Source organism: Argiope bruennichi, chromosome X1, assembly GCF_947563725.1.
Source record: "Argiope bruennichi chromosome X1, qqArgBrue1.1, whole genome shotgun sequence".
NCBI lineage: Eukaryota > Metazoa > Arthropoda > Arachnida > Araneae > Araneidae > Argiope > Argiope bruennichi.
In genome coordinates this window covers 28,848,862-28,874,508 of record NC_079162.1, presented here as the reverse complement: position 1 = coordinate 28,874,508, position 25,647 = coordinate 28,848,862, and the positions used below count along the sequence as shown (strand labels likewise).

Genomic DNA, 25,647 nt, shown 5'->3' with positions numbered 1-25,647 from the left:
TTATACTGCAACAAACTTTGCTTGTTTTAGCGCACATCTAATGCTAAATTTTTTAGTATTTATTTTTTTAACTCATGAGCCATTTTAAAGAGAAATATACTGTTTATTTTTCATAATAATGATTTATGATCGGCAATTCTATAATTTAGTTAGAATAAAATTTAAAGAGCTTGATAGGAAGTTTTATGAAGTGTAAAATTATTATAAACATTTATTATTTCAATATGATTGAATTAAATAAGAAATTCAAGACAACTTAAGATTTCCAGTTAGGCCGTTTCTCGCCACCTTAACATTTGAAAGATGCTATAAAAGTGGTATAGAAGCAGAATTAAATAATAATTCACTGGATCTCACATGCTAATAGAGAAGACCTCTTTCAACAGCGTCACTAGTGATGCACCAATCTCAAATACTCTTTGAGATATGGGAAAATAGTCAATTAAAAAGTTTCAGAACACATCAATACAGCATGAAAAGTTTTTTTTTGCACATGAATGTAAGGAAAGGAATGCATACAAAGTTTATATATTTATTTTTCACATTTCTGACACTGTTAACTCACTGGACTTGTCAGAACATCTATCATTTACTTTTGGTAAGTGCACCACAAAGGAAATGTGATGAGGATATTTTTTTTTCTACTGTAGCTACTGCGGCATCGGCATACATATTATTACATCATCCGCTATGGCACAATAGAGGGTCTTACCCACTCACTAGATCTTGTTCCACTGAACTTCTCCCTGCGACACATTTCAAACAGCAGCAGTATTATATTCTTCGAAAACACTGTAAGCCTTCCATGTTGTCTAACTGACGTTTGAATCAATTTTCAGATAACTTGTAGCAAAATGTGTTGATAAGATTTAATTTGGGCCAGGCGTGTGTTGTAGATAATGAAAGATATACTGAAGGTGAACCAGTGACTAGGCTCATGAACCAGTGGTTCATGAGCCTAGTTATAAGAAGTTTTTCATTTCCAACACTTTTGTGATGCAATAATGTTGGAAATCGCGAATAACAAAGGACAAAGGACCTCAATTTTTTGTATTTATTTATATCAGGTGTCTATTAAATTGTTCGTACTAAATCAGTGTTATTTTACAGATTGGAAATCATTTTTTTTTCTCGTAACGCATATCTTGAGACTGGTAGGCTAATTCTTGACCTTGCTACTAGGAAGCGCCGATAAGTGATTTAATTAAAATAAGGATTCGACACTTTATATATAGATTTCAATTTTGTGACTATAATTGTCGATGTTGAAAAGTAAAGGGAGTGAGATAAACACTGGAAACTAATTGTGGTATTACTTTTGCTTTTGAGTACATGTATTGTGCATATGTTTCAGTGATTTTTTTTTTTTTTTCAATAGACCATCTTTTTTAAAAATTTTGTTGAGGAAAGTAATTTCACGAACACCCACATTATTGTATAATATTTATTCAGCTGAGCATTTATGTAAAATATTCTATAATAATTAAGTAAAATTCAAAATCTTCTTCTACAATCCATCTATTATAAACATATATTTCATATCATGCATTTCATTTTATAAACATGGAAATAATTTAGATGCAGTTTACCTAGGATTGCATCATTTAAAAAATAATTTTAATTAATTTCCATGTTGATAAAAAACTGTCTTAATTAGAATGAAGATCTCAAATTACAGAGAGGTTTCTTCTTCAACAGGATCCCAAAAATTTTCCATTCCAGTACCTTTAAGTTTATTAATTAAATGAGCATTGAATATTTTAATTTGATCCTGCGAAAAATGGTTTTTCCAGTCTCCTACTTCTCCTTTTCTGAAAAATCCAACTTCTTTATAATTTTCATCGGCTGTACTTCTGTCGACTTCTCCTATTTGTTTAATAGACTCCACTGCTTCGACACCTTGAACAGTTATATTAGTAGGAAAAAACATACCCAGTGACTTCAAAAACTTGAAATTCGAATGTTTAATGCAGTTCTCCATTATTTCTTCGTTTTGAACATCCTGATAATAAGATTCTCCTAAGAATTTGGCTATTTCTTGGATGACTTGTTTAGTATTTTTTTTCATGCCTTCATAGGTTAAAAACAAAACATTTGGGTCATTCCTGTGCTGATACCAGGAGAGCACATGATCGAAAAAGTCACCCCATCCTACTTCACCTTTCAAAAAAAGTTTGAAATATTGATCAAATTCCAATTGTGGCATACCAGGTTCCATTTGGTGGTGATGGTAATAGGACACACAGCAATCCCAAGGATTCCTGACAATGTAAATATACTTCGCTGATGGACTGTAAGGTTGCAGATGAAATGTTAAATGGGTTTTCATTACCCTTGGCTTCGGTAACTTTTTAATAGCATCAATGCCTGTAAACTCGAGAAAAGGAATATGCTGAAACATGATTTGGTTTGGACTAGGAGGGTAAGCTCCTTTATGCATAATTTCCCAAACTAGGTACTGAGTCCATGTTGTTCCACATTTTGGATAAGTCACAATAAATATATCATCCTCAGTGGGCTTATAATCCATCACTGCCTCCACAACCTCGGGCACTAGAAAGAACGCCGGAAAATTCAATCCCCGAATATTTATTATGGGATATTTTGCTTCATCACCATCCTTGCACGTCTCTATAAAATAAACACAATTATATCAAAGCTATGAATATAAATAAAAAAATTGCAAATGAACAACATTAATCTATTAATCGAGTTTCTTCATTTGAAATAAAGGTGTAATTTTAATCTAGTGTGATACATGTCATGTGAGCTAATCAAATTTAAATTTTATTTCTGCATATCTTACCGGAAGGAAGAATACCCAGCATCAGACTATAACATTAAGATATCCTGCGATTATGTTTTAAGCATTTTGGGAAGTTACTTCCGTATACGACTATAACATCACATGATTTGAATCCCTTTGGTCTCATTATTTCGAAAAAATTTTAAAATACCACCACCCATTGAAATGTTTTTATTGTCTTTTTTTTAACATCTTAGTTTGCTTAGATTGAAACTATGCATTACCTACCATACTTTGAAATTTACAACTGGAACTTATCGTGTTTGATAAAATTATAATTTTCTATAACCATGAAATAGTGAAAAGTGATATTTGTAAATCTGATATCACTTGAAATTTAAAAGTAGTTTCAATATATTATAAAAAGTGGCGATGCAGAAAAAATTGGCTATGTGGCACTTTTTATGGCACTGCAATGCCATAATAATGTATCAAAGGTAACCATTATGGCATCTTTACGAAAAATTGAGTCTGTTTGTAATTAGACAGAGTGCTGTAAACTCGATAAATGCGCATTTGTTATTTTTCAGGAACATCTCAAATTGGTCATATGTTTTTTTTTCTAGTTTAAGAAGTATGGAAAGAGTATTGGAATTGTCAAAATATTCGAACACAAATTTTGACGGATCTACATGCATCAGACCACTCAGAATTTGAAAAAAACATTTTTACATCATGTCTATCTATTGGTGAACGCGATAATTCAGAAACGCTTTTAACTAGACAGACGAAATTTGGCACGTGGACTTTAAACTAAATTCGTAGCCTGTCAAATTTTGAACGAAATACAGTCAGAGGACGTTTGATTATCTGGATTTCGCGTACAAGTGAACCCAAAAACTACAAAACTCAGTGCCAGGGTATATAAAATTTGGTAGATAGGCTCAGTATCTAAAATCTAGATACTTCAAAGTTGGAACTAAATCCATCAAACAAGTGACCGTCCGTCTTTCTGTACTTTGTATGCATGTAAACGCAATAACTCATAAGCGCAATGATTATATGAATGAAATTCGGTATGTGATCTTGTGTCTACGACTATAGTTGTTAAATTAAAATTTTGATTTCAACCGTTGAGGAAGAAAGGCATCCAAAATGCATATTCATACGCTAGTTTCATTCATCATAGTTAAATTTTTTTGATTGTGCGGAAATAGCTCGAATGAGTAGGGTGCTTACGATAGCCACTTTTTTTTTTCACTTACAAATGCCTCTCTGTAGAAGAAAGAGAGAAACATCTTACAATGGAGTAATTTGGTAGGAATGACATTAGGAATCAGTATTGAAACTTCTGCAGGGCATATAATAATAGCGTTATTTTCGTCTTCTGCTTTTCATCTTCAGAGTACAAATAATGATATGAAATTTATTTCTATGGTAACAAATGAGATTTTAAATCTCTGCAAGTTTCTTTAATAGACAGTCTATAAATAAGTGAACAAATAAATCTGACAATGATAATTTTTTCACAAATTAAATTTAACTTAATGCTATACATTTCACAAATTTTAGATGAAACTCTTTTCTTTTAAATGAGAATTTCTTAAACGAAAATCTCTCTCTCTCTGTATTATATATATATATATATATATATATATATATATATATATATATATATATATATATATATACACTCTAATTTCAAATTAATTAATTTTCAAGACTTTATCTTAATTTAACCCATAGTAACTTCATTCTAAAATATTCTCTTATTTCGTGATCCAATTCTACTGTCTCTACTTAATTAATTCAAGCGAAGCTTTGTTAAATTGCTAAATCAGCTAAAAGTCTAACCTTCCTACACTCCGCGTGAAGAGAGAAAATACCGCTGACGATACAAATTCTTTTTTAAAATCTCCCTGTTTTTCTCCTACTTCTTCAACGCGTGTAACGAAAATCCCTCTCATTATATATTAGCACTATGAAGAAATATTTTCCCTATCAATTTCTCTGGTTATATAAGACCAGGGATAAAATGTCCAAGAGCTTTTCCCTCATTATCTCTCTGTGTCGTTCTGTGTGCTCATCGCTTGTACATATGCCTGCTTCTTCAAAATGAAATAAAACGACGTCACGAAATCAAAAGTATCATCACTGTCTTAAAACTGCATCATGCTTCACATAAAAATTGCTTACATATATATATCAAATTGTTTCGAAATGTTTTGGTAAATATGTTATTTCTCAAATAATGTTTTCAGTCATAGGTTTTCAATTACAAAATCTTGTAAAATAAATGTAATAGTCTTCAAAAATCTGCATTAATTCGCAGGAAATCACTTGTTAAAAATTATAAAAAAATATTTATAACCTTTCAAGGAGTATGTGTTTAAAATCAGAACAATTTTCTAACCTACAAAAGTATCTAATATCATTCTCAACCAGTTGCCATCAAGTGAGTAAATATATATTTTATAACAAATTCTATGGCATATTCTAAAATAATATCAAAACATTCGAAATTTCTTTGTAGGGCTTATATTGGAGGAAGTTGTATTGATACGGAAAAGATTGGTGAATCTTTGATTCCAGATAAATCTCCAACAGAAGGGATTGAGCAGTGGTCTTTGATGACCCTCAGAACTCCAACCTCAATTTTCGTGTTACTACAGCCGCGATTATCATACAATTAAACCCCGGATTCCTAGATAGGATGGGACAATTTTTTACTTGTTATTAATAAAACATTTTTTACGCAATCCAAATATATTTAGGAAAAAAGTAAAAAAAATCAATTAATCAATGATAAAAACTGAAATAGGATTATTTGTAAAATTTTATTAAAATAAACTGATTTTTACGATTATTTTTACTCAAAATTCTGATCTAGAATTTATCTGAAAAATTTGATAGCGACTGTCTGAAGAATTTGACATAAATAAATTTATCAATTTTTTCCCCGACTCTACTTGGCACTGGATCCATAATTTAAGGTCTTATTTAAAAAATTATTTTTCTCCTTTGACAAATGAATTATATAGATATATTTTCTTGTTTGTGATTATTTCCCTTTCGTATTTAGTCTGAATACAATGTTTTTTTTTTTTTTGACTTTTTGTTTCCTAGATTAATGTTTCACTTTGAGACTGCAAGAGACGTATAAGGTGGTTATAATTTAAGTGAGCCTACTCAGACTTGTATGGATGACGTTCTGGTCGAAGGAATTCATTGAAATTTGTTTTAAATACTATATGGGTCTTCGGGAAAAGAAAACTGCAAAAATAATAATGTAAAGTTTGACCAGCAGATAGCACTTTTTTTCATGCATCGTTGAAGGGTCGTTACACAAATTGGAAAAGTTTTAAATGCCAACATTCAGTGCTGTAAAATCATTTTACATGATGCCTTTAGAGAAGAAAGATAGAGCTTTACTTATCAAGTTGCTTTATCAGAACTACAGTAATGGATTAACTACATTCCGAGAACACCGATGGTTGAAAGTTTTTTTTTTTTTTAGTTATATTAACGTCCCGTTTCGAAGCAAAACTAGGGCAATTTTGGGACGGACCTGGTAATTCTGAACCTCGGTCACATGACAAGGACGACATCTGAGCTGGTACCACCCTTTCCAAACTTCCACACCACACCAGCGGGAGGACGTTTGACCCCGAAGGATTTAACGTGCACCAGACCTGCTTACATGACGATTCTTCGGTGGAATCGGGTCTCGAACCTTAAACCCTCCTGTTCAGAAGCCAAGACCTTACCACCAGGCCACCGTGTCCCTCGACGCTTGAAAGACTTACGAAAAGAACTGAAGAATGGATAGAAAATTATGATTGTTAAGTTTGAAGAGACTAGGGAGTTGCGTGTGTTGCTAAGAGGACGGAAACGGATTTCAAATGAAAGTGTGGAAGTACTTGTTATTTCTGGGGTTGAAAGAGCGTCTGGTTCTCAATATTCTTCGACAAGAGCTAGAATAATATCATGTGATTGCATCTACCTTGATCTACGGTACGAGGGATTTTGCGATCCATTTAAACCTCCTGTGCTATAATGATGTTTTATATGCACATCGCTCTACACTCTTCTATTAATTAATTTAAAGTGCGAGAGGTTAAAGTGGCATTCATACAAGGTACACTTGGTGAAAAAATTGCGCCCTCAAAACCAGGAACAACGCATTGATTTTGCTTAAAGTTTACTGGCCAGAATAGTCGTTGACTATGGATGGTTTTGGAACTTTTCTGGTGAGATGAGGTGCATTTTACTTATGATGGAATAATGAATACTCAGAACTGTAGCATGTGGGACACAGCACATCCTAACGTTATACAGGAACAACCTTTGCATTTTGATTACATTATTATATGATGTGGTTTGGCTGCTGAAATAATTTTAGGTTTTTTTTAAAAAGAGAATACTCTTCTAAAGGCACTGATTGTCTGGCTTTATTGTTTTCTAGACTTGAATTCCTGTTATTTCAAGTTTGTGTGTGTGTAGGGGGGGATTCTTGGGTGATCGTGTTTATGTAGAAAGCATGCGAACTCTGCACGAATTGAAAGCAAGAATAACACTCCATGTAGCTGTAATTCTTCAAGAAACACTTCGTGCTCTGCTGAATACACTATGACATGCTTTGAACATGTGATTGATGCAAATGAAATGCACATTGAACAAATTATATGATTAGATAAAGTTTCTTCTTTTAATAAAGTTAACAAGAGATTTCTTCAGATTTCTTGATGTAAGCATCGCTGAAAACTGAATTGAATATTTAAGTGTACATTCCTGTTTTGAAAGCTTAAATGCATTTTGTCTTTTACTCGCGCGAGGTTCTTTAACGGTACGGTCCTTCAATCGAGTGTCCAAGTCCTTCTTAATGTTTAAAATGCATTACTCGTGAAATCAACAAAACCATTTCATTTCATTTATCATTGTGTCCTCTTTAAATTTATATAAACCGCCTGAGTATCAGGGACCATTGGCACATTTAATTCACATTTTCTTCCAATTTTCCAATGGCAGCCCTCAAACTTCCTTTTTGTTATAGGATTTCTTACGTTAGGCAATCTCCAAATAGGAAATTTTAAGTAATTTGAAGCAAAGCAACTACAAACAATGTTGGAAATGGATCCTTGCAGTCAAATATATTTACACGCATACATTTTTTTTGAAACAGAACCTTCCATTCTCTTGCACTTTTATGGTATTCATTTATAAATTTGATAAAAGAATATATATATCAAAAGATATAAATACTAAAATAGATTTTTTTAAGAAAAAGGATCATTCGTTTCGTGTATTAAATAAGGAAATATTTGTATTGATATTACACTTGAGTTTCAATAGCGTGGCATTTTTGAATATTTGATTGATTATGTTTATTGTTGTCTTTCAGTTTAGCCGTGGACAGTAAAATATAAATAGTTTATCCAATTCTAAACAAAAGTCCGTGATATATGGTAAGCGTTATGGTTTTACATTGGATGCGAAGGATTTTTATGTCACCAATATGCAAATGAAACAACACCGGAAATTACATCATGGCGATTGAAACAAACAAAAATTGGATTGCCAATAAAAAGTTAAGTCATTGGGGATGAAAGATTGCATTTATCATTCCAAAATTAGACATTTTATTTTTATTAAAAGACAAGTTTCTTAAACCAAATGATAAACTTACTTCTGAAGTTGAATTTTTAATAACATAGTCATTTTAATAATTACAAGAAAATTTTATAAATCTTATAATATTCCAAATTGGATATGCTACCTAAAATTATTCTATAAAAATTTTTACATTTTGCTTCTGATAAATTTTTTACATTTTACTTCTGATAAATTTTTTGCATTTTGTTTGTTTGCTTCTTAAAATAAACAAACAAACAAAAAAACTCTATCCGAAATTTTTTTTTTCAGAAAAGAAAGCAAATGTTGATTTCAGAAAGGATTTAAAAGAAGAGAATACTAATTTTTTCCTTTACTTTAATGAGGAGTCGTGGGAATTTAACATTAGCATATTAAAACTGGATATCGGTGATTTTAGATACATTGGAAATAAATTTATTTCGGTAGAAAACACCACTCATATTTCCTAGATGCAAGTTCTTCAAATATATTGGCATAAACAATTCCATATTTCCAATACTTTTAAATTTATCTCTAACAGTGCATAAGACAAAATTGCTTTTCAAGTGCCATCTTTCACATAAATAATTAAGTAAGATTCTTCACAAGAATGAAAAATTCTAAAAGTAAAATACATAAAATGAAGATAAGACAACAATATTTTTAAATCATAATAACATTTTCAATGCCTTATACCTACAGTCAAAACACGTTTTTTTTTTTTTTTTTTTTTTTTTTTTTGTAGATTATAGTCATAAGGAAATGAAGTTAAAATAACAATGAAAGCTACGGTTGTCTCATTACGCTCAGTTTATAATTTTAAGTATCGGGGGGCTGGAAAATAATGTTTATTTTGTATGTCAATATTTTTTTACCATTTATCAGCTCATTGTGAAACTCAAAGATATTTTAAGATTAAAGTGAATCGTTCGCTTGTAAGTAATTAAATCTTAATTTTTTGCAATTTGGGTGAAATGGCCAGGCAGAAAACAGAAGAGGTACATATCTGGTATTGTATGGTTTTTAAATTTCATAAAAGTGATATCGTCACTTAAATTGAAAAGTGTCCAGCGATTGTCAACTGAAAAGGTGTTATTCTACAACACAATAATGTACTACCGCATTGCACAAGACGATCTCTGGAAAAATTAATAAATTAAGATGAACAGCAGTGCCTCATCCACCATACTCGTCCGACATTGCGCCATTGTATTTCCATTTATTCCGATCTCTACATTTCTTCCTATAAAGCAAAAATTTGGATGATATCCAAAATGTTTTCTTCAGATATTTTGCTCAAAAATCAATTGATTTTTATTAAACCGGCATTGAAAATTTTCACACTAGATGGCAATATGTTTTTGATGAAGAGGGTGTTTACATTATTGGTTATAAGTAAAAACTGGCTAAAAAATTTATTTTTTTAATGTGATGCAAAAAAAAAAAAAAGGATATTACTTTTCAATACCGGTAATATGATCCTAGAGTAATTAATTTTAAGTAATCGATGTATTTGAACAGGAATTAATTTTAAATATAATATTTTGTATTATGAAAGTTGTCAACTTCAAGGAATTCTTTGTATAGCCTTGAGATTCGTATTGCTGTACACACATGCGATACATACAATCAAAATGAGTTATTAATGACTATAGAATTATAAAAATTTTTAACTTCCGCTTATGAATTTATAAAATAAACAGACGGGAAACTATATTCTGAATTTTTATTTAAAATATGTGAATATGTGTGATTCGGTATAAGAAAGAAATGGAAAAGAATTTCATTGATAGAAGTAGGATGTCGGGAGACAAATAATAAATTCATTACTCCATTGTACCAGAAGAAAGGTTTACTTTCAGAAATGTTCATTTTTCTGGTACAGATTAAGCATAAACCATTGAAATTTGTTATTGTAGTTAGGTATTTTTTTCAACGCATGTGATGTGAATAAAATGGATTCAGAGGCATGGTATATTTCCTATTCAGTTTAAATACCAGCAAAATCCCCAAAATAATAATGATTTTTGCTTCTATTTAAATTTCTTAGCATTTCATTATATTTCTGAATCCAAAGTATTGCCAGAGTAAAATTTTATAACGACTTTCTTCACACCAATGAAGCTGACACACCAGATTTAGATGTCTAGTATATTTTAAGAAACTCCTTTACCGAAATAATTAATAACAAATAAAGATACTGAAAGAATATTTTTTAATATTTGTATAGGTAAAAAAAACCCAGCCTCAGTGATATTGAAGGCCCGGTAAATAATCAAAATTTAATTCATACAAATTTTCATTGAATTCAACGAATTTTTTTTGAGATAATAAATCTCTTGAAACAAATTCATATTTCAAAGCTTTATAATGGATATAGTCAATGTCCAATCAGTTTGAAAAAATTATAATTGAGAGAGAAAAATTTATTGTAAATATTTCCTTAATGCTTTCTTCTTAAAAATTCATTTCACTGTTTCTGATTTCCACTCTCCCTTTCCCAGTATCTATCATCTCGTTAGAAATTAATAAAATTCTGTCACTAGACTTAACGACTTTATGTCATATATAATGAAAAAAAATTGGGGATAAAAATAATTCTCGAATTAAATTTCATAATTTTATCCACATTTAAGAATGTTTTAAAAATAAAAGCTTTATTTTTCTTCTATTGAAACAAACATTTGTTATTAAAAATATTTTTCTTGTAATTTATATCACATTGATGCAATTACAATTTCTTTAAAAAGAAAAATTTAAACTAAAAAAAGTTTTTGAATTCGAAGTTGTTTTCATGTCCCTGATGATATTAAATTTTAATGAGTCTACATAAACTAAGGCTTCAAAAAAAAACTTAACGGTTAAATTAGTATAATACCTAATTCTACCACAAATACGAATCAGCATAATAATACAGCGAATCATGTACTAGTTTGCAGCAAAATGTTTACTTACCTTCTTTTGATCCAGCCATTTTCAGAATTGTTTACGAATACAGCTACAGAATTCTCTTTTAATTCGGCCAGTAGAGTCTATTTTTATTGTAGGCGTTTCTCCGAATGAAACAGAGGAAGAATCTAATTATCACTGAGAATGGTTGTGAAAAACTTATGACGTTTCACTCCGATAGAATCTCCTCGCATTATTTATCTTATCCTTTAGATAAACGAAGAATTCATAGTAAGAACGGTCTAAGTCACTCTTTACGATAAAACTGCACGCCCTTCACTCATCTTGCTCTTAAGATAAATAATGACTTATATAAATTTTCCGAAAGTCACTTGAAAAGCATAACATTTGTTGACTAAATGAATACAAGATGTTCTGAGATCAAAATTTTTTAAAACACACAGTATTTTAAGGCAAGTTGCAAGTTATGATTCTGATAACAAGTAAATTTAAAGACATAATTTGTTTTCGGGAATTCAAAAAGAAAAATAACAAAACTGTCTCCACTATCTTATTTATCTTTTTTTTTCAGATATCAACAAACTTCTTATAGAAAAATTCGAAATACTTTGCTGAACTTTTCTCTTATCGTTGATGAAATTTTTTATGTATAAAATCTTATTCAATCGTAGATAATGCAAGAGCTTACTCGGAGACCATTTGGATAAATGCCAAAATATTTAAGATTGAAGAATGTATTTGCCATGCATTTCATGTATTTGTAGAAATTATGTGTCTAAATATCATTTCATTCGGAGTCATGTATCGTTATTTGAATGGGTAACTTCAAAATACTTGAAATCAGGTTCTGGAAAATGTAGTGAATTTTTGTTTCTACGGCAAGAGTTAGATTTTCTAGAGTCTACATCGCTAAACACCATTAGCAATTGGTGATTTGACATGGATTTGAATTTGAAATGACCCACCATACCGGATTAAGAGGGACAATCTTGATTTTTGGCACTTGAATTCAGCTTGAAAAATGCCCCGATCTTTACTGATAAATATAATATTCGTACTGAAAAAATAATGATGAACTAGATTTAATGTTAAGAAATTAGCTTTTCAAGAATTCTATTTCACAAATTATATCGCAGATTGACGTCACATTCGGTCATTTTGTTTTTGTATTAACGGGAGTTTAGTATCAAAGTTATTTTGAATATTTGAAATCAGACCAGAGTCATAAAATAAATTCCTATATTCTTTTCTGAATTTTCTATATTTTAAAACTACGAAATATGTACTATATAATAATACGGATAAATCATCAGAAATGAAAATCTTTTCTTATAATAGATATTTCTTTATTCATTTATACAATAAAGTTCAGTGAACATTACATAATATTTTGTAACATCAGAAATATCGACTCACAATGCTGTAATAATTTTGTAACCAACAAAAACTTATGATTCTTTCATTATTGTGATTAAAAGTATATTTAAAAACGAGAAGTGATGGGTATACTTTTAAAGTGATATAAAATGGAAAATTTTCTAAGTTCGGTTATGTGAATTTCAAATTCAACGGAAATGATTATGTTCCGGATACAGGAAAATCTCAAAATATGACCATATTTAGATTAAAAAAGATTCAAATAAGAAATTTCACATCCCTGAAATGATCGTAAGAATGAAGAAATAAAAAAAAAGAGAGAGATAAAAAGGAAAATAGACTGCTAACATTTATTCGGATTAAAATGCTCATTTTGAAGGATACAGCTGCAACGTTTCTTCCAAAACGGAAGTAAGGGATTAAAACTTGCTTTTATTTATCAAATTTATATCATCACGCAGATGGCATTTAAAAGTAAGCTACATAATAATGTTTATTCTTTAGATGTTGATATAATTTATTGCATCATTTATAACAGTTGAGAAGAAAAGATGTTCATTTCATGGTAACTATTTGTAGAATGTCAGTTGTTATTTAATATTTTTTTAAAAATCTGCGTGAAATGGAATGTAATAGGATAAAAATTCTATATTTATTCATTTAACGGTATTTTATTCTAGAACAGCAATATTTGAAATGGCATGATCGTTGAGAATAACAACATATTATTTGCTCTATTGATATAATTTTTACTTTTTCATTCAAATAATAATATTTGCTTTTTATATTATTATGTTTTATTAAGGCCAGGTAGATTAATTAAGATCGAATTTTGTAGAATGCATCATTTTTTTTTTTTTTCGATTTGAAACGATCACGCAAGATAGATAATAAATCTATGGTTTATGCGAGTGCATTCTCATGCTTTAGAAGGCTAATTAAGCTTTTTTGCAAATTAATTTATTAATTAACCAGCCTGAGTTACAGCGACATCCATAATACCCCAATATATTCTCAATTGCTACAGAGATTATCGGGTGATTGGGAACACCAGTTTCGGTTTCTCTGTTCAATAACGAACTAATATGAAGAGAATAATTGCTTATTGCTTCAGATTTTATTTTACCTCTCGTTCCCAACTACCCCAATGTACTGATTTTTTTACTATTATCCGATAAATAATATAATCAGTTTCATGGAATTTGTAATATATTCTAACCCATCTACTTAATACATTCAATTTGGAGTAATTTATAGGCATTATATTACTAGTTTTATCGAGCAAATCAGGAAATAAACTTTTACAAAAACAGAAATGGCTGAATTTTATAAGACTTAGAAACGTACTTAAAAATGAGCAAGAATTAATGATTCAATTTAGTATTAGAGAGTACAGCACTTACTTTAACACTTAACATACCATAACCGGTCAAATGAACGATTATGAACTTTTGCATCGAAAATACGTATATGATATAACCGCTTTTGCACATTTGACTTCACGACTTTTTCTAAAAATTATGTAAAGTTAATATTCTATTATTTTTTTATTTGTATTTTGTTTATTTTGAGCAATACTTGTCATATACCGTTATCTACTACAACCGGTCATTTGACCGGGAGAACAGTTTATTGCTTTATAAGGTTATCGGATCAGAAATTATGATGTAATGTGTATTCAACGTATTGCATTCAGTTAGTTGATCATTTCTACAAAGACTGTTGCGTAGTTTAAAACAAAATAATTGTGAATATAAATTTCAAGAAAGTACATATAATTTTAGATTGCTATTTTAGTGTAAGAAAAAGTAACAAAAGCTAAAAATTTACGTGAGTAGCTTATATTTTATTTTGATGGTTTTACTCCATTGCTAACTAACTAAGGTTAGTTTTTACCCAGAAAAATGTCAAAGCAATCAAGACAGTACAAGTTCTTAGAAGAAATAAATAATATAGACAAAGAGTTTACGGAAATTGATGAAGATGAATTTTCTGGAAACGAAGATATACTGGTTGGAAATGATAATGAGTTTGAAAGTACATATATTGAAGATAAAGAGGAAAATATTCTGAATATAGTATGTCGTGGAGGAAAAAGAATAAGATTTCTCTCAAGTTCTGAAAAAGAGATAAAAAAAAGTGAGCAGCATGTTGCGATTCATTGATCTGTTTGGAAATAAATACAAATAGGCGGTACATCTGTAAGATCACCTCTTCATAGCATTTTCAGGCAAGAAGTAGGCCCAATAGGATATGCAAAATATTATATTATAAATGGTAAAGTTAGGATTGCATTTTCGTTGAACTTGCCGCCGATTTTTGAGAAGCCCGTGAACAACCAAAAGAAAGAACAAATACAAAATTATCGATGCCTATATCTATTACAGATTCTTGTCAACGTAAGACATGTCAAATAGGATATTATAACGAAAATAAAACCATCAAAATGTGTTCTAAATGTGAAAAATATGTTTTTGAAAAAATGTGCAATGGAAACACCCGTATATGTAAAAAATGCGATAAGCAATGAATTAAAAATTCTTATTCTTTGTATATGTAATACAGAGAAATCTACAATATACAATTTTTGTTTAATTGTAATAAATTTAATTTGTTTAATTGTAATGAAGTTAATTTGTTTATTTCCTTCCTAACATTCATATTTCATATATTCAATCAGGAAACATAAAGTCGGTCATTTGACCGGCTATGGTAGAAATAGGTATGTATTAAGTGTTGATATGTTTAGTGTTAAGCAGATCACTCAATCTCTACCTCATTTTCCGTTGACTGAAAAGTCTATTTAAATTATAGGATCTGGTAGAATAATTTTATCTGATTCTTGGAAATCACAAACTATCATTACCCACCAACACAAATTTGATCTAGTCATATTTGAATTCCCATTCAGCTGTCCATCGCCAATTCCATCAGTCCCCCAAACTTGCGAATAGCTTGTCTCTATTCTAATAATTTCAATATAATCAATCAAAATATACATAATTTGTGAAAAATCAACCATGGTTGGTTCGAGATAAGATACTTTCATCATCTCAGCAACCTCCATTTCTTATTGAAAAGAATCAACATCAGAATCTTCACATTCTCTCATTGACATTGCATTTTTTTTTCTTCCTTATAGTCAATTTTCTTGTTTTTTGTTTTTGTTTTTTTTATGATGTCAGAAACTTCAATTCTTTATTATGTTTTATCTCAAAACAACTTTCATTCATAAAAGTTAATATGCAAGTTCATCAAAAGATAAATTCTTTAAAAATGTCAGTTAACAATTTCAACTAAAATAATGAAGATTATTGGTAGGATGAGACATTACCGTATTCTTAGATTTAATATCACTTTCTAGTAAATGATAAATTATTTCAAATACATCAAAAATATAGATATTTACTATAATAAATACATGTTTCTCATTATCCCACTCTGAAAACTGTCAAAGTTAAATTAGACCATTATTCTTCTTTTCAGGAGAAAGTTCATAATGGAAAACTGATTCTTACCCGTGACCGTTATATCCTATAGATTCAAGAAATATGTAACTTTACACGTAATCTAGCAAATAACCGGTGCAGAAAATCAATAATGATACTTTGAAAAGTGTTGGTTTCAGTCTCTTTGAAGAAGTTTGCGACTAAAGTAAACGAACAAAAGAAAACAATATTGATGAAAAAGGAACTTTTTGTTCATCTTCTTCTAAAATGCTTAAAGAAAGCACGTGCTTGCTAAGCTTGACTGGTGCTTGTTGTAGTCACCACTTCCAATTACTCTTTGTTCCCAATAACCCTACCTGATCCAATATCGGGACTATAATAAACAGTTAGTTTCTGAATTTGTATTAATTGGTCATATTTGGTCGTTAGCACGAAAACAACGCAAAGAAAAATTTAACACATTGCACTCGGAAAAGTAATTCGATGCATATTCTCCCTAATACTTACCTTGTTAAGTACTCCGAAAAATAAAAATATACATTTGTTTTAGGTTGAATTTTCCTGAAAAAGAATCTACATCTTCTTGCAACTCTGTAGACATTTTTAACAATAAAAATTTTAATAAATAAATAAATAAAACATCAAAATGATGCACTGTCTTGAATGGTGAGTGAGAGTCACAATCCTATTGCAAAGGGTTAATTTCACGTAAAAATTTTAATACTCAAAGAAGTGTCGAATGAGTTTTTTTTCGAAGCAAACTTCTTTTTCATCGTTTTCTAGTCTTCGCAAAAATTGGAAAAAAGCAAAAATCAACTAAGATAGGATATTAGTAACTGGAACTTCCTGGAAATACCAGATACCCCTATCGAACATTTTATACCTTATGAAATAAAATGTATCTATCTACAGAAAATTGGAATTCATAAGAAATATCTTCTCTACCAGTAATGCAGACTTCCAACTATCTGCACAATCTTTGACAACTTCACAAAAAAAAAAAAAAAGGGAATTCTCATTTAATCGAAGCAAAGATGCATCAAAAGGTAGTAAAAATATTTACATCTAATTTTAAAAGAACATGAAGCCTATTTTGGAATGGGCCCCGCAATTGTGAGTGATGATCAGATGTCGAGGAGGACTCCGGAACAAATCCCTTCTCTAAACTTCTGAGCCATATCAAAAGGAGGATAACTTATTTCAATGAATTTCACGTTCAACAAACCTGCTTACATAGTAGTTCTCCGAGTGAAGCATTTTTCGAACTTGCAACTTTTCGATTCTAAAACAAAAAACTTACAATTAGTATATCGTGACCATCATGCGTTTTTGGGAACAGATGCATGTATATTATTTCTATTTCGCATCAGAAGTCCGATTGGAAATTCTTTTCCTTTTCACCTTTTTCTTATGCCGTTTTAAACTCTCTTTTTTGTTTTCTTGAGTGTTTCTTTTTTGACTAATGAATCACTAGCAAAGTTTTGCGTTTCAGACAACCTAAATCTACTGATTTAGGTTGTCTGTCTAAGAAAAGAAAGAGCTGTGCAACTGTAACAAAACTTTATCAATTTCCCAGCTCTTTTTTTTTCTTTAAATATGAGCATGTTTCTAACATAGAGCTGAGGTTTCTAAGGATAAAAATTAATTTACACAAGAAATGAAAAATGTTAAACAGTTTCAGAAAAAAATAATTGTTCAGAATTAATGAGACTTACCAGAAGATAAACAAAGGCAGAATTACACTATGCACATTTCGTCCATTATCAGATTTAGAACGATGAAAATTGCAGTTTGTGGTGCCATCTATAGAAGCAAATAACATATAAGAACTTTTGAAATTTAAATTATGTTCATGAAGAAAAGAATCATTTTATGCTGAATTCTTTTTCCGAAATTCCATTTTTGTTCATAGAGAATTTATTTCACTGTAATGAAAGTGTTTTTATTAACTTTTTGCGCATGTTTATAGAAATACACAAAATATTATTTCTTTCCTGGAGCCATTTTCAGCTTCTAAATCTGATTCAAAATGTTATAACATAATATAACTTAATATTTACTGCTTTTTTAATTTGAAATTTAGTGAATGAAATAGTGATTATATCTTTTTATGGTGCATTTGGGAATAACGAGTTTCAGAACTTCTTATCAGGAATATAAAGATTGAATTTCTCAATAAAGGAAATTCACTGGAAAAATTATCTTAAAAAACATTTGAATCATCCAAGAAAAGTATTTTCTAATAAATAACTAAATTTATAATTTGAGTTTTAGCTGGAGTTTTTTTTAAAAATAATTGTTGAAAAAACTGAAAATAGAAAATTATTGCAACATTCGGAGGAGAGCGAAACAGAAAACCTTGAAATGTACAACTGTGAATAAAAGTTCATGTTAAAAGAAATTCGATCATTTAATCAGATCTTTTTATCATAGCATGCCGTAAAGAGGACCGTATTCGTAAAAATTGGGAAAAGCACGAGCAAATTTTTTTTATATTACTCATCATGCGATTTACCGATAGATGGCAGCTCACAAACGTTCTCCTGTTAGAAAGATGCTACTCTAAGATTTCGTTTACTTTCGCTTTATACGCACATACATTATTGGAGAGGCTACAAAAACATATAACACTGAAATAAAAGAATTACATATAAATACAAACTAATAATGAAAAAGTGAATTCAAATATAAATCAACTCCAAGTAAAAATCAGATCATCTTTAAATACAAAACATATATTCAGTACAATGGATTTAACCGAAAGCAAGTCATAAATATATAAATCAAGATATAAGATTTTTTAAATTCTTTAAATTAAAAAACTTCTTTCATTTCTTACTATAAGTTTTTAATTAGAACAGCAAATTATCATTCATGAAAATATATTTTTTCCAGTTATACTTAGCCACGAAAATGTGCACTACAATAGAATGAAGGAGATCTTTTGTGGAAAAACCAAGCTTTTAGGTATAGTTATATAAAAAAAAATTATTAAAAAACAATAAGAATATGCAACCCACAAAAATATAAAAAATTAATTTTAAAAGAGAATCTGGATTAAAATAGCATGAAATTAAAATCATAAAAATAAATTTGCAAACAGAAATAAAGTAGGAAAAAATAGCAAGTTTTATAAATTTCTTTTGCTAATGCTAACAAATAATAATGTAATCATAATAATTAACTGCTAAATTTTTAGTGACAGAAGATGATATTTTCTGTAACTCCTCCAGTATCCTTATCGTTTTAGTTTCGTTGTTTAAGTTTCTGAATTGCCGATACAAATCATCAACAGAGGATAATATCTAGTCATAATATCTGATGCCTGTTGAAGGTTTTTCTTTCTATGCTTTATAAAAAAACCATTCTTATATAATTCAAACAACATACTTGGGATCATTGTTTTGTTGAAAGATGCAAGGATCCTCAAGTCCTAATATGGAGACAATTTGTTGGACTTTACATTCAAAATATTCAAACAACTCTATCGATTCATTGTTACCTCGATTAAAACTTAATTGCCTTCTGTAAAAACTACAATACCGAACCATAATCGAACATCCCTAGTTGATAGTACCTCCAGTGTTCGTCGGTTTGATCTCTATATTTATTTATATGTCTCTGAACTCTTTGATGGTCATCGGAACCGTAGAGGTTGAATTACTCTTATCTAAAAAGAACTGCAGAATTTTGAAACTAAGAATGTTTATCTAAGAGATTCTAAGGTCGTTTGCTATTACATTCGTCTAGACGTGAATTGCACCAGAGAAACATTCTTTAGCATAATGCATTGATGAGTGTAATGTACATAAACAAAAGTGAAATTAAAAAATAGTTTGTACGCTATCTAAATTACTGAATAAATTTTCTTCAGATTTTACTTATGAATTCTCTAAAGATTAAAGGAGATTTCGAGATAATAAATTAAAAGTTAAATTGTATTAATTAAATTTATACTTCCACACTTAAAAGTTTTTTTAAATAACCTTTAATGTCTTATTAAATTAAAAAAATTATATTAGATAGATTATATAGTTTTATTTATTTATCTCCGAGTTGCCACTTGCAAAGTCCAATTAAATTTTGCATCTCACTTCAAAAATTGTTAATAGCTTATGAAAGAATTACCTTCTGGAGGTTTTTAAAAACTGTTTTATACAGTCTAAAAAAAATTACAGGATTTAAAAATTGTTTGAAGTAGCTGATATTCCCATTTAAATTAAAAGCAAAGCTGCAGACGATAAGCAGTTTTTAGGCATACGATATTTTTATAAAAATATTTATATTTTAAAAGATGCATTTATTTAGATGTGAGTGGTATTCCACCGAGTGCTAATACTATACATATATTTGCTTTCTTGTATATGATGTTTTCAGCACTTAAATGTCATAAGTTGATTTAATAAGTAATTTTTGTTACATTAAAAGTACTTCAAATTTTAATAACAACTTCCCAAAGCAAAGAAAGTATTGTGGCAAGGAATTAAACAGTTATTTGTTTCTATTAAATGAAAGAGATGAAGCTATTTTCCTTCCTAGATATGCCGAGTAGGGTCAGTTAGTGTAATTGAGAAAAAATTGTGCAGACTTTATAATTTCCTCCCATTTATAATGATCCCATGCGAAGAAAAATGGGTTATAATTTATGTAAGTAAACAATACCCTTTTTCCAAATTAATTTATTAATTAATGACTTTCAGCTACAATGACGTTCATAATTACCCCGGCAATTTCCCAATCTCCTCAGAGACTGTAGGGTGACTTGGTTGATGAACTGATTATTGTTCGTTCCTTATTACTTCAAAGCACTGCTTGTTTTAGTATTTTTCAGTAAAAACGCTATCTATTTAATAGAATATTGTATATAAACTGTCATATTTATTCAGTTTATTCAATTAGGAGTAATTAAAAATTATTCTATTTCAAATTTTGTCGAGAAAATTTTAGAAAGAAATTTTTATAAAATTAGAAATGAATGAATAATTTTATACGCGAGAAGGAAATGTCTAAGATGTAGAAACGAGTTTTTAAATGAGAATAAACTATTAATTCAATTTAGTTGCAGAAACTAGAGCTCCCATTTCAAGCAAAACTTTTAAATTTTTTTCGATTCATTGTACTTAGACATTTCACTTCCAGAAAAAATACTTTAAGCACTCAAAAATCTCTATCAGTGATAGAATCTGATAGTATAGCATTTGTGTGACTGTCTGAAATAGCGAGCTATCATTAACCATCAAAAAAATTTTCAGATAATCAAATTGGTGCTCTTCAAATCTTTCCAAATAACCACCATCAATTCCATCCATTTTTCAGATGTACAAATAATGAGTATTCATTTTGATACCTTCAACGTAGTGAATCAAAATATACAAATTTGTTGAAAAATCAATCATGGATAATTCGAGAGAAACCGCCTATTCCATATGCACAAACTTCGTTTATTGTTGAAATGAATCAAAATCGTGATCTTCAGATTTCTCCGTCAACATCACGCCTTCTAAATTTTAGACAACAGTTTTTCTGTTTTTCGCTTTACTTGACATCAGACACATACAAATCATTATTAATAATCAACTTTCATAAGTAAAAATAATTTAATTTGTAGTATGTAGATCAAAGAGTAAACTTTTAAAAATTATCAGTTATAAATCTGGTATAAAACAAAAAACATTATTGGCGCAAAAGAATGCTAATATATTCATATTTTTAATAATACTTCTTCTTAATATAATAAATTATTCCGAATGTATGAACAATATAAATGTTTACATCCCCCCCCCCCCAAGGAAAAATGTCTGGGGTAATAAAGACTACTAATTTGTTCCTCAAAAGAAGAAGAAGAAAGAAAAAAAAAAAAAAAAAAGAAAAAAAAAAGAAAAAAAAAAAAAAGAGGAAGAAAAAAAAAAAGAAAAGAAAAGAAAAAAAAATTATTCTTAACTTTTATATCTTAACCCTATACTCTATAGCTTGTAACTCTAAGGTCCTTTTTATGTTTGCTGTCTCAGAAATGAAGCACATGCGTTTACTGGTATCTGAATAGTTTCTTGCATTTCCAAGCGCAAGTCTTAATCTACATCTGTATTAATGCGATAAATTGAGAGTAACATTTTCCATTTAATACATTTCTGTATACTTTTATTTCTTGCCCATGCTTTTGTATGGAGAACTGGATGGCTGTAAGCATAGTTTGTTGTAATAAGATAAAAGCAATATTGTTTCTCTTCAGTGCTGGTTTAATGTTCAGGGGTTTGCAAACTAATTTTGAAGAGAAATATTTTAACGCAGTGTTTTTCGGAACGTTATTTTCATTAATAATTTAGCTAAATGATTGTTGCTTGTCAGACAATAATATTTAGCTTAAGTTTGTTAAGAGATAGAAGGGGATTTGGGGAAAGGTTTCAATCACTTGAAAATGTACCGTGTAAGTTCGTTTGGTGTATATTAAATCAACCTTTGTGAGTCAAACATTTTCACGATTTTGACTCGCAGAAGCTTTGATATTTAGGTGTCAGTTTAATTAACGTTTTGCTTTTCAGCTTACGGATCTATTTTAGGAGTATTTGCCTTAAAATAAACCACATTTAGCTTTAAAGTGAGATGTTAGTCTTGAAAATCAGATCAATCAATGTGTGTTACATTTGTTTTAAATGAATGCAGTAGTTTCTTATATATTAAGGCGTAATTTGATATTATGATTTTATAACCTATTCAAAGGTTTTAAATGATAATTCAATTATAAAATCTTACTGAATAAGTGATATTGATTAAATAGTGTAAATGGAATGCAAAAGATATCTTAATACTATAATACAGAATTTTTTCTATAAATCATATTAAGATACTCATACAAATTCGCAAAGGAAAAAATAAATAAGACGTTATCCATAAGTATGAAACACCAAATTCTCTGTATATTAAATAATCTTTATGAGTCAAACATTTTCGCGATTTTGAGTCACAGAAGCTTTGAGATTTAGGTGTCAGTTTAACTTATGTATTGGTATTCAGCCTGCGGATCTATGTTACAAATGTTTGCCTTAAAATAGGCCAAATTTAGCTTTAAAGTGAGACATTAGTCTAGAAAATCAGACGAATCAATGTGTGTCACATTTGTTTTAAATTAATGTAGTAGTTTCTTATATATTATGCATGATTTTATAACCTATTGAAAACGATTTAAATGGTAATTCAATTATGAAATCTTCCCGAACAAGTGGTATTGATTGAATAGTGTAAATGGAATGCAAAAGATATCTAAATACTATAATACAGAATTTTTTTTTCTATAAACCACATCAGGATTATTCATATAAATTCGTGAAGGAAAAAATAAATAAGACCTGATCCATAAGTATGAAAAGTCAAATGCTCTGTGCACTTCATCTGGCATCAGATATAAATTTTCGCTTTCTGTGGCAGAAATGTTACTTCTGAGGCTGGGCCTCGCAACATTCTCCATCTACTGTCTAACATATTCTTTGCCAAATGCATCCCACTTCCCTCGTATTCTGTCACAAGATTCTTTCTTGCATTTTCTATTTTTGAAATTCTGGATTGAAACACAAACTGAAAATTTGGAAGGGTTTTGGATTTCATTTTCTTTCACATATAACTTATTGTCAAAAACGACTAGTTTGTGTGATATATAACCAATTTTTTTGAAATAGCAACTATGAAAATTTTCAAAAATTACCTAAAATGAACTTTTTATTAAAATTTTTATGTAATTAAAACTTTCCGTCGTTAATTTCTGAAATTGTAATCTGACGATGCAGTTAAATTATTATATTCAGTATTGTCGAATGATTTTACTTTCTTTGATTTCCAAATTATTTAAAAATTTTTTCTTAGTTATAAAATCAAATTAATTAATATTTTAAACGATAAGCATAGCATCGCTCCAGAAAAAATATTTTTTAAAAATATGACTATTTATTTTTATTTTTATAGAATATTGTAGAGTACCTTTTCCCGTCAAGAAAATTGGTTCAAATTTTTTTTTTTTTTTTTTTTTTTTTTTTTTTTTTTTTTTAACTTTTTGAGAAATGACGTCATGTGGAATTTTACTCAGTTAATTCGTTGCCTTTTTTACCTGTCTTTTTCACATACACATGCATAGGCAGACAGAAAAATAGTGTTCCCTAGGGCATATTTGATACAAAATTTAATGCATTTGTACATTTTTGTGCTTACTCCATTAATCAGTTCTTATTTATCTAGAGTATTATGTTTCTGAATTAACAGCTCCGCATACACATAGGTGAACAGACAGTCATATGGTTTATAGAATTTCTTTTTTGAATATTTGATAATTTTAGTATAAAAACTATACATTGAATTTCACCAAATAGTTTATTTCTCAGTTTAGTTATTAAGTTCACATATATATAAATAGACAGGAAGATATTATTCTAAAAATGTATTTCTCCGTCTCTCGGAAGTCTAAAATTTAAAGATTCATCAAAATTTTAAAGTCGAAATGTTTCATGGTTACAATGTTTTCTAGTTCTATGATTCGCCTATGAGAAAATAAAAAAAATCCCAATTTATTTTATGTCTAATGAGTTTTTATTTCAGTAGAGTTAAAATGAAATCATGTTCTGATTTGAACATTTTCTATCCACTTTGAGAAATGTATATATGTAATGATATTTTAATTCTAATTTCAATTTAATTAATTTCCAAGATTTTATCTTAATTTAGCCCATAGAAACTTTATTCTAAAATATTCTCTTATATCGTGATCCAATTCCACTTTCGGTTTAATTAATTACTCTGTAAAACTAATGCGCCATCAGTACTAGGTCTCCAATGAAAGTGATCCTTTCGGTGCCCTTGAAAAGGTATCAAAGGTCACCACGTGTATTGAATTGGCGTGTGGCCGGAAATTCTATGTTATATAAGACTAGTGATGATTTGTTTCGCGCTTCTTTCTTTCTTTTGCTTTTGTGCCGCACTGCGTCTGCTTGTAAATAAATTTTTTTTCCCGAGATGGATATTAAAGAGAATTAAAAATGCAACGTCTCGTCTATGTCTTCAAACCTGCACTCTGCTTCAACCAAAATATTGTTAAATATATATATATGTTTAATATTCAGAATTGTTATAATTCTCAATAACAGTTGTTAAACTTTAATGCATTTAATAGCTATAAAAGAGAGCTTGGCTTGAGCCAGTGGGAGATTTAGGCATTTTTTATCTCTTGGTAATCCCCATGATAAAACCAAATTAAAAAAAAATATTTAATAAATTCGTCAATTTAGCTTCACGTTTCAATGCCATTTTAATTTAATCGATATTTAATGATTTATTTTAGGTAAATATTTTATTTTAGTAACTTACAGAAAATTTATATTTATTTATTTATCATGACACATGACTGTGCAGTATCCAAGTTTGTACACAATATCATTTAAGCAGAAGTTCGTTGATTATAAATATTGTAAAAATTAAGCGAACTTAATGAAAGAAATAAGAATCTGATCAATTATATTGTAAAAAATCTTAATATTATCCAAAAATTTTATAATT

The 25,647-nt window shown here is 29.2% G+C and overlaps 1 protein-coding gene across 1 annotated transcript; it reads right to left on the bottom strand.

The window, feature by feature from the left end:
• Positions 1 to 271: 271 nt before the first annotated feature.
• Positions 272 to 11,550, bottom strand: LOC129958743 (sulfotransferase 1C2-like). The gene is made up of 2 exons (XM_056071397.1): positions 11,333 to 11,550; positions 272 to 2,631 (listed from the first exon to the last, which is right to left on the bottom strand). Exons 1-2 carry the CDS (start codon positions 11,349 to 11,351, stop codon positions 1,673 to 1,675), a joined length of 978 nt encoding a protein of 325 aa, XP_055927372.1. The 5' UTR covers positions 11,352 to 11,550; the 3' UTR covers positions 272 to 1,672.
• Positions 11,551 to 25,647: the final 14,097 nt, after the last annotated feature.